The sequence below is a fragment of the Mugil cephalus genome, chromosome 1 (genome assembly GCF_022458985.1).
Source record: "Mugil cephalus isolate CIBA_MC_2020 chromosome 1, CIBA_Mcephalus_1.1, whole genome shotgun sequence".
Classification (NCBI taxonomy): domain Eukaryota; kingdom Metazoa; phylum Chordata; class Actinopteri; order Mugiliformes; family Mugilidae; genus Mugil; species Mugil cephalus.
The window spans coordinates 32,171,621-32,182,525 of record NC_061770.1 but is presented as its reverse complement, the minus strand read 5'-3'; the positions used below and the strand labels follow the sequence as shown (position 1 = coordinate 32,182,525).

At 38.4% G+C, this 10,905-nt stretch overlaps 2 protein-coding genes across 2 annotated transcripts in view; both read right to left on the bottom strand.

Annotated features, from left to right (window-relative positions):
• LOC125006318 (myelin-oligodendrocyte glycoprotein-like) overlaps positions 1–10,905 on the bottom strand; it is a 126,673-nt gene that overhangs the window by 113,504 nt on the left and 2,264 nt on the right. The gene's annotated exons all lie outside the window — the stretch shown is intronic.
• LOC125016403 (lamin-A-like) lies at positions 5,302–8,970 on the bottom strand. Its single transcript, XM_047598884.1, has 6 exons — positions 8,685–8,970; positions 8,028–8,075; positions 7,901–7,951; positions 5,866–5,988; positions 5,628–5,735; positions 5,302–5,503 (listed from the first exon to the last, which is right to left on the bottom strand). The coding sequence occupies exons 1-6, from the start codon at positions 8,724–8,726 to the stop codon at positions 5,399–5,401; spliced, it is 477 nt and encodes a 158-aa protein (XP_047454840.1). The 5' UTR covers positions 8,727–8,970; the 3' UTR covers positions 5,302–5,398.

Below are 10,905 nucleotides of genomic sequence, written 5' to 3'. Positions count from 1 at the left end.
AAGAATATGGAGGCTGATATTCAGGAAACAGATTTCAGTTTGTCTGGAGACTGAGACTTTGGACCAGTCAGGCTCAGATGTGAAGAACAGAGTGTATTGAGTATTGTAGGTAGACAGCTTATTAACATGAGTTTCCTCCAGAGAACAACTTGTTTCAGCTTGAAAATCCTTATATCCTCCTTATATTCACCAGAAACTATTTCCCCTGGGCTGAGCTTCCACAGCTTTCAATCAGCTTTAACATTTTTACCTTTGTGAACCGTCTATGGTCAAAAATCTACTGGTATTAGTCTTAAAAAGGACAGTTAAATGATAAATTTATTGAACATAAATGATATCAGAAAAGTGTTTTCATCTTTTCAACTACGCCAGCTGTCCCTTAGATTATCAAAAGACACCTGTAGTTTCTCCTTTTACCACTGAGTTTTGATTTTCCATGTTATTTTGAATGATGCATTCCAGTCCAGCAAGTATAAATAAAATCTGGATTGATAGTAAACTGCTGTCAGGACTGATTTATATTTATTGGTTACATATAGTCATTTCACCAGCGATGAAAACAGGGTCATACTTAGGACTTATTTCAGCTAGGAAGTCTGAGAAGTGATGAGTGCTGTGTTTTGGGGGTCAGTATATCACTGTGCACAGTACAGAACAAGAACAACCCAGCTCAAACATGACTGGCTCAAAACTGGTGGATGAGGCCAGTGACAGATGTTTACAGTCAGAATCAGGGTTAACGTTGACGGCCATTTTTGATTAAGTCTTCAAACAGAAATCCTTATTAGTCTCATTTTAGCATTGAAAAGTAATTTTTACCACTTTAGTTTGCTAAATGCTAATCCATTACACTCTCTTATAACTTATAATGTACTTAGATGAGACTTCTTTAACTTCATAGTTAGCTACTGACCATGATGGAGGCTGCATAAGTATCTGAGTGATGCTCCTTCAAATGTTGTGTTCTTCACCTAATTTCTAGCCACATTGTTTGTAGCATGTTGTTAGTTTTGGTCGGCTAACGCTAACTAATGACAGGACCGCATCTAATCATAGTTTCTATAACTGGTTTGTCAAAATACATTTTCCACAATCAATATATTTGGTTGGAATTTGTTTTTTCCAGATGCAGACGTAGTTAGAACCTGGACAGATGCGTCACTGATTCCCAGAGTCGACCAAACTCCAGATTCAAAGAACAGGACAGACGTTGATCTTGGTAAGGGAACAGTTCTGGCGTCAGATCGATTTCAACTTCACTTGTGATTGTGTATTTAAATATCTTTTCTTTCCCATCAGGTGGTCGTTCACATGTACCGCTTGTGATTGCCGTGGTTGTCGTCATTGTAATCCTCGCAGCTCTTGGTGTTTATCTCTTCATAAAACGGCGTCAGAAAGAGACGTAAGTCAAACCTAAACCTAAATCTCTTGTTTCTTGCGCTGTACAGACTTTTTCCAGGAGTCAGCTGACGTTTTGTTTGTTCTGTTAATTGTTCTTTCAGTGTCAAGTACAAAGCTTCCCCAAACATGATGCAACCAGCCTGAGAGCCTGGCTTAAAAAAAGCTGTTAATGGACATGAGAGGAGGACCAACAGGAGCAAGATCACCTCCCGCTGACACAAACCAAGTCCAACCTGAAGACGCTGTTGACGGCAACCAGGACGATCTTGAAGAAGAATTGATTAGTTCTTTGCCAAACGTCTGAAGAGCTTCTCAGATGCCCAAAAATCCACAAAACCTCAGGTTGGAAAATCTCAGTCTGGACTCTCTCCACTGGGAACGGATTCTGCTGGACCAATCAGATCGCTCGGGGGCGTGGTTTAACAGTCGTCATACACGTCACCTGAGAAATTGACAGGAAATGACTTAAAAGGACGAAAAGCTGACAGTTGTGCACAGAAATAGTTCTGTGGCTCTGATTGGTTGAAGGACTGTCCAGTGGCTCTGAGACGTCTCGGCCATCGACCACTGGACATTCAAATCAAGTTCAACTTGAAGAATAATTCATTAATGTCTCTCAGCCAAAAACACTGTACAAGATATTTTCCATGTGGAGCGACTGGAACTACTACTGACTACATTGTTGTACTTCCATTTTAAATTCTAATTATTTATTTCTAAAGAATGGACTTGTCAGAAAAGTCCATGATAGATTATGTTCCTGTCTTGGTCACAACCTGCTGGAAAAGCACTAAATAAAAAGCCGGGTACTTTTACACTGTATTTAAGATACTTTTCTTTTGTGATTTGACGTCACCATAGGAATTTATTTTTTTATTTTTTCTGTTGGCGTCTGTCTTTAACTTGGACAGATTTGTGAGTGACGGTTCAGATTAAACCTGTGCCAGTTTTAGGATTTTTTTAAAAGGTCACGGGTTTTATGGCACTTCAGGTAAAGATTTTGTTTAATTAAACTCTGATTTACTAAAATATTTAAGTTAGTTTAAAGGTGCAGCTGGTAGTTGAAAGACACTTTAGAGGTCAGTTTACATGACCTCAGTAGCAGATGAAGTTTTACAAGTAAAAATAAAAGGAGAAGGAACACGGCTGATGTCATTTCTCTTTGATGTGAACCTTTTGTTTGTGTTGCAGCATTAAATTATTGTCGTTACTCCAGTTAGAGTTTTAACTGCCTTCAGGTGCAGAGGTGTGTAATGGATGTGGCTGATGCAGCTGTTTAGTTCATATCCTCCCAATACTACAGATATGATTCAGGGCAAGAGCAAGCGGCTCATACAATAACACTACGTATAATCAGATTGTATTTATATATGTGTTGTATTGTGTTGTTCTGTTGAACTAAGACTTTCCATGTCATTTACAATAAGATGATAAATAACCGCTGTAACTCGTACTCTGTTAGTCTGCCTATTAGCCCACGTTGCTCTTTGTTCTGTGTAATATCTTTGTGTAGATGCATTGTGTTTTCCAACGTCTGCCTGCACAGTTTTGTGTCGTCTGCTTGAGTTTGCACACGTGCACTTTATCTTCAGTCCCTTGTATCGTTTTCAGTGTTGTGTCTTCATGCAGCTCCATGGTCCCAGAGGGACGTCCTCTCATTTCACTATGTGCTGCACCTGTTATTTAAAGTTGAAATGACATTAAAAAAAGCACAACATTTTACCTCCTTTCACATCATCTCATGTTTTTCTGGAACAATTCTGATGAGTCTTCTCATATTAAATAATTGTTTTCTGTTGATTTAAGTTCATATTTATTTCCTAGTTCACAGCTACAAGGAGAGACTCTTTTTAAAGAATCATTATTAATGAACAGACGTCACTTCTTGGTGATTAATAGCTCCATCTAGTTGTAACAGTTGTCATAAATAGTGAAATAAACCATTGAGACCAAAACAGTTTTTGAACTAGGCTGTAAACATGTTTAATGATGCTGTAAAGTTGGGCTTTTTAACATGGGGGTCTATGGCTTTTGGCGCCTCTAGTGGCCACTCGATGAACTGCAGTTTTTTACACTTCCTCATGGGCTTCAACACTCAGAGCTGGAAGTCGCTGGTTGATCTGGACACTTGATGTTTAGTGGAAGGTCTGAACAGGACTAAATGGAAGTATATTAAGTGTTTGTGAATGTCTCGTTTTTGTGTTGCTTCCAAGTGAACAAATGAAACACATCTTCATGTGACTACAGTCTGCTGTTCTAGTATGTGATTCCTCTTCTTGGTTCTCTTCCTGATTTTGGGTTTGTGAAGTGTGTACAACATGTGGAGGTTAAAAGGTAATTTACCGTCTGTCAGCTCGTAAAATTACCAGACGTGAGGAGACAAGTTTCCTTTGTTATGAATGTGGGTTCTTGGGGATGAGAACCAAATATAAGGAGACTGTGAGAGCTGAACAAGAGGGAGGGGATTTACAACTGGTCAGAAGATCTCTCAGAAATTTCACTGCCATCTCCTGCAGCTGTGTCCTGAGTCACTGTGACTAAAGCCTTGTGTTCACTTCTCAGCTGTTCAGACAAACGTCTTCTTTGGCATCCTCAAGCGCCTAAAGCGCCTTGTGTACTTTAAAGGCACTGTAGAAATTTATTAAGTTAAGAAAGTTATTATGATTAAATAGAAAAAATAATTAAAAAACAGTCATAAAATCCTCATACATCAACATTTTTTTCCATTTTTTTCTACATAAATCCACTTAAACAACTTAAACTGCTCAAAATCAGCAGGTCAAACCTTTAGACTGACATTTAAAGAGTCAAAATCCTGAAAGCTCTTTGAAGTTGTTCTAATGACTCGTGAAAAAAAGTAGAAAAAATATTGAAGTGTGAGGATTTTATGGAAGTTTCTTTATGTGTGAACATTTTTGTCACAAATGGACAAAATGCATCATGAGAGTATGAACGACATGTGAACGTAAAAGACACTGGATTTCAAAAGTTTGGCTAAAGAGAAGAGTCAGAGGTTTGCATAAGACTTTAGTGTTTGTGAAGGCTTCATATTATATTTGTGTTGTTTCTTTGTTCAGTCGTTTCCAAGTCAAATGAAACACATCTTCGTGTGACTACAGTCTGCTGTGGTGTTTTCCTACATGAAAACCTTCATTAACATCCCCTGCAGCTGTGTCCTGAGTCAGGATGAGACTAAAGCCTTGTGTTAACTCCTCAGCTGATCAGATCAGTTTTGTTTCAGTTTCCTCGAGCCTCTGACTCATCGTCCAACGTATGTTATCAGGGTGGACATCTGTCTCATCCGACCTCCGTCTGGTTCTAATCACATATTTCACTCATTCGTCGGTTCATGCTGTGCAGTCATTCCTAAAGTGTTAGATGCTCCTTGCATCAGACTCTCAACAAAAAGATCCAACAGAGTTTTTATTTTATTTTTTTATTTTATTCATTATCAACAACAAAAACAAAGTCAGTGGTGGTTTCCTCTCATCAACGTTTCTTTTGGATTCAGGTCAAGACTTTGACCCAGTTTCTCTTCACATTCAGTTCATGGACTCTGATTGGATCTTTAAATTAACTTCTAATCCTAGAGGTGCTCCTCACTGATGTAATACTGGCTCATGTTCTTGAATAAGCAAATACAGAGTTAAAATAACGAGTCTTTAAATGGAAAAGTATGTCTTTTTAAAATTGTAATCACATTTAAGCCTCTCATTACAATCAACTATGTAAAAAAGTAGAATTAAAACATTAAAATATTAATTCTGTCACATTTTAACAACATAAAACACTGACGTCATCCTGTAAAAGTCTTTAAACAAACCAACGTTCACATCAAACTTGACTAATCCAATAAAATGGAGCCAAGTGTTTCCAGAGACTTTCTCTGCAGTGTGTGGTTTCTGCAGGAAGATCTGAGTCGTGCTGTTTCTCATCTATGATGTTGCTGTTTGCTGGATTACTGAACTTTATTGAAGGAGTTCAACTGGGAACTATTTCACTGCAGAGAGACCTGGACTCTTTCTCCACGCCTCCAGGGCTTCAGGTCCTCCCACACCAGGTCACCAGGATCAGGTTGACGTAGACCACCACCTGGACGGATCTGTAAATGTAGTAAATCCAAAGGTCACAGAGTCACAGTCAGAAAATAATAATTAGAAAAACTGAAGGAAAAGTATGAAAATGATAAATATAACAACATCAATGAAACATCTACAAAGACTCACATTAACTCTGTCTCCAGCCTTGAGTTTCATTGATGGATCAAATGTGTATGTGATGGGTTCACTATTGTTGATCTGGACTTTTAACTGACGTCCTCCCAGTGGTTTGTCCTGCAGGACGGAAATGAAACACAAGAAGAAGAATGAGACACAGAGACAGGAACAAATGAATGTTGGTGTCTATTAAATCTGTTGAATCAATATCTTCTATGAAAAGAAATGACTCTTAAATCAACATCACCTGATCAGACTTGTTTCTCAGACAGATACAGTTGTAGTTGGCATTAACATCGATGCCTCTTAACGTCTCCTGACTGTCTGAGCTGCTCCTGTTCTGTGTTTGTTCAGGTTTGATTCTCTCTGACTGGGAGGAGACGACATCCACAGATTAGTCCTTTCACATCAGTCAGCTTCATGTTCTGTCTCTCAATCATTCAGAGAACTTTTCATCATTAAACATAAATGTGATGAGGAGGTAGGACCTAGAACATGAGGAGCTTTAGAAACCAATCAAAGACAGACAGACAATGACAAGTCTTTCTGCTCTTAGTTAACATCATGTTTCTAGTGGGAGGTTTGGCTGTTTTCAGGAAGGATGTTTGTTAAAGTTGAATAAAAAGTTACAGCAGATGATTCTTAGTAAAAAGAAGAACCTCTGTACTGGATTTCTCTCTCTGGAGAAACATGAAGAGAAACATTTAGTTTAGTTGTAAAAGAAAAAGAAAGAAGTTTGTACGTAGGATTCATGAAACATGTGCTGACAGACAAACGTCAGGATGAGTAAAGAAAAACTGTGAAAGACCTTTAACAGAAACAGATGAAAATGCTTCATAGCAAAGAAGAAAAGAGTTGATTTATCAATTAAACATGTTTAAAATCTGTCTTTCTGGTCTTAGTCCACATCCATGTGTTCTTCTATGTTGTGTTGTGTTGTGTTGTGTTCTTATGTGTTGTGTTGTGTTCTTATGTGTTGTGTTGTGTTGTGTTCTTGTGTGTTCTTGTGTGTTGTATTCTTGTGTGTTCTTGTGTGTTGTGTTGTGTTCTTGTGTGTTCTTGTGTGTTGTGTTGTGTTATTGTGTGTTCTTGTGTGTTGTGTTGTATTGTGTTCTTGTGTGTTGTGTTATGTTCTTATGTGTTCTTGTGTGTTGTGTTGTGTTCTTGTGTGTTCTTGTGTGTTGTGTTGTGTTCTTGTGTGTTGTGTTGTGTTCTTGTGTGTTCTTGTGTGTTGTGTTCTTGTGTGTTCTTGTGTGTTGTGTTGTGTTATTGTGTGTTCTTGTGTGTTGTGTTCTTATGTGTTGTGTTGTGTTCGTATGTGTTGTGTTGTGTTCGTATGTGTTGTGTTGTGTTGTGTTCTTATGTGTTTTTATGTTTTGTGTTCTTATGTATTGTGTTCTTATGTGTTCTCATGTGTTGTGTTCTTATGTGTTGTGTTGTGGTCTTATGTGTTGTGTTGTGTTCTTATGTGTTCTTATGTGTTGTGTTCTGTTGTGTTCTTATGTGTTGTGTTGTGTTGTGTTCTTATGTGTTGTGTTGTGTTCTTATGTGTTCTTGTGTGTTGTGTTGTGTTGTGTTGTGTTCTTATGTGTTGTGTTGTGTTCTTGTGTGTTCTTGTGTGTTGTATTCTTGTGTGTTCTTGTGTGTTGTGTTGTGTTCTTGTGTGTTCTTGTGTGTTGTGTTGTGTTATTGTGTGTTCTTGTGTGTTGTGTTGTATTGTGTTCTTGTGTGTTGTGTTGTGTTCTCGTGTGTTGTGTTCTGGAGTGTTCTTGTGTGTTGTGTTCTGTTGTGTTCTTGTGTGTTCTTGTGTGTTCTTGTCCTGTTCTGTTCTGTTCTGTTCTGTTCTGTTCTATTCTGTTCTGTTGTGTCCTGTTGTGTCGTGTCGTGTTGTGTCGTGTTGTGTTGTGTTGTGTTGTGTTGTGTTGTGTTGTGTTGTGTTGTGTTGTGTTGTGTTGTGTTGTGTTGTGGAGGTAGGACCCAAATAAAGACACCAGAGGAGGAAACAAAAGAAACTCAAAACTAACTGAAGCTGGAACTAAAAGTATTGGAGGTTATAAAATAACACAAATACAAACATAGATGAGATCCACAAACTAAAAAATCTAGACAAGAACTCAGGAACACGAAGGAACATGAGGAACTATCTCACAAATCTAACAAGCAGAGAGAAGATGTTGACCACCAACATCAACCTCCTTAGAACAAGACAATGATCTGAATATTAAATGAAACAGAAACACATTGAAATGAGAACAAACTAGAATCTGATAGAAACTACTAACCTCCTCCTTCAGTGACTCCACTTTCTTCTGATAGTTGTAGGGCTCTGTTAGCTGAGATGAATGAGGAATGATAACTATATGACTGAAATACAGATTGTATCATAGTTCTTATAATGTGGTCACTTACCCAGAATGACCTGATAGGCTTGGAAGCAGCAGCTTTGTTCTTCTCCAACTGGAAGAATTTATTAAAGTCAAATAAAAAGATTTTATCATCACTGATTCTATTTCTTCATGTCAGAATAAACAACACATTCAACATTTAACCTGAAGGAGACGTTTTCATATGAACAAGTCACTTTTCAGTCCTGTTGTAGACGTGTCCACATATTTCTGATCTATTGTTGTTTCTCCATCTTCCTGTGCTGGAGTAGATCTACACCACCAGGTTCCTCAGGAATGTGACTACAGTCTGTGAGGACCTAACACATCTGTCTGAACTGCTGCCACCAGGCAGACGTTACAAAGCCTCCACACCCCCACATCCACACTCAACAAGAGTTTCTCCTCCAGAGCTGTAGCTGCTCTAAACCAGTCCAACAAACTCTGTCTGACACACAACAAGTCAACAGTCTACAACCACCTAGACTAGAGGACACCTACACAACCCTGTACATGATATCTGGATATTCCACTGAGATATTCTCCATTACACACTCACATTTAAATATATATTTATGTTCATATTCTTATTTAATTCCCCTATAATAATGTTTTTCCCTACACTGTGTGATGTGTGTGAATAAAGTACTTCTCTCTCCATGTCTATGAGCTTGTTCTTCACCTCATCTTTCATCTCCTCCATCTCTTTGTTTCTGGTCTCCATCTCCTCCTGCAGCTTCTTCTTCTCCTCCTTTAGTTCATTGACCTGAGGAGGAGAAAACCTGCAGTTGTATCATTTCACCAGTAGATGGAGCAAAGTCACAGTTGTGTTGATCAGAGGTCAGTCCTCAATAACACAATGATAGTGTTTATGTTTGTGTCTCTACATGTTTCTCCATCTCTTCAGTCTTGTTCTTCAGTTCTTCTTTGGTTTTCTGCAGCTCTTCTTCAATCTTCTCATATTTCTCTGTCAGCTATCAGACAGACAGATGGATGATGATCAGTCAGCAGGTTCACTGATCAAACTTTCTTCAAACTCATCAATATAAAACTTTAATCTTTTACTTCTTGTCTCTTACATCTTTAGTTTCTTCTAAAAGCTTCTTCTTCTCTGTTTCCTCTGTCAGGAGCTTTTCTCCTCTTTCAGCTTTATCTCTGGATCTTTTCTTGGTTTCTGTGTAAAATCAAAGCAGCTGAATTCAACTAGAAAAGACGTTTGCTGGTGTTTTACATCATTAATGTGGTGACTCATCTGTAACTTACTGGTTCTATTTTGTCTCCACACAAAGAAGACACATGCTAAAATAACCATGATGCTAACAGCTAAGCTAACAACCAAACCAGTGATGATGGGAACAGCAGAACTGAAGAATTCATCTGAAATGAAAACACACAGAGTTACATGACATTTCTACACAATCACACACAAACTGTGTCAAACTAAAATCATGTCATGGTCCGTTCTCTAAGCGTGTTCTACCTGAAACATGTATGTGAGCCTCTCTGGTCTGGTGGATGTTGTTCTGTTGGACTCTACAGGTGAAGCTGTTGTTGTGTCTCTTGTCCACAGTCACTCTGCTGCTGACAGTATAGAGGTCATCAGGACCTCTGACTGTCTCTGGAGGTCCAGCAGAGAGCAGGTTTCCCTCAGCGTCCAGCCACAACACCTCAGGCTCTGGATACCAGCCTCTGGATTCACACTGTAACACCACTCCTCCTCTGTCTCTGTCCATCCCTGATAAACTGATGACGGGTGAGGAGACAGGAGCTGATGCTGAGAAACAAAATGTTTCAAACCAGAGTCAGTGGAAGTAAAACTCAACTTCATATCAGAGTTGATGTCAGAGGACTATACTTTATATGTCTACTCACCAACAACAAGCTTAACAAACATCTTTCTATCCATGTGTACAATGTAACATCTATACGTTCCTTTATCAGACAGCTTCACGTCAGAGAGTTTCAGTGAAATGTTTCCATGTTTCAGTTCCTCAGGGAACAGAGATGTTCTTCCTCTGTAGGACGGATCTTTTCGTTTTTTAAGGTCTGCACCATTACGCCACACAAGGACAAACAGGTCCAACCTCATCCACTCCAACGTTGCTTCAGAAACATCCACTGAAGGTTTGATTTGACATGGTAGAACAACGTCACCACCAACTCTTGCTATAATTGGTTGAAGTGAATCCACTGACTCAGACTGACCTGGAAAGAAAAACAGAGGATTGTTGAGTTCTGCACTAGAACGTATGGAGTTAGTGTCATAAACTTCATCTCTGGACACTTTTGTTGATTATTTTTGCTGCTCATCTAAACATATTGAAGGGACTCAATTGTTCAGTTCATTCAAAAATTATTTCTTTTTTTTTTCATTTATTTAATGAAATTTATTTTGAATTATTTTATTTTTAGATCTGGGACATCATTAATCAAAAGAGGAAACCAAAATATATTTTCAAGGAAGCTCTGGATTCAAATTGAACCAGTTTGTCCTCAGACTGGGACAACCAAACAAATCCATCAGAGACACAGCAGGAAGTTTAGAAGTCAGTTAACACAGCTCATCACTACATCTACAAGTGCAAGATAAAATTCATGCAAAGAGAAAGCCATAAATTTACTAAACCCTGAAAACACCTCCAGCTTCTCTGGACTCGAGTTCATCTGAGACAGACTGACGCAAAGTGGAAAAGTGTGCTGTGGTCTGATGTGTCCACATTTCAAATAGATTTGGAAATCATAGATATTGTGTCCTGTGGGCTACAGAAAAAAATGTCCATCCAGATTATTATCAGTATCAAGTTTCAAGAGCCAGCAACTGTGATGGTATGGGGGCGTATTAGTACCAATGTTATGCCCATGTTTATTTATTTTATATATATATATTTATTCCTATTGGTTTA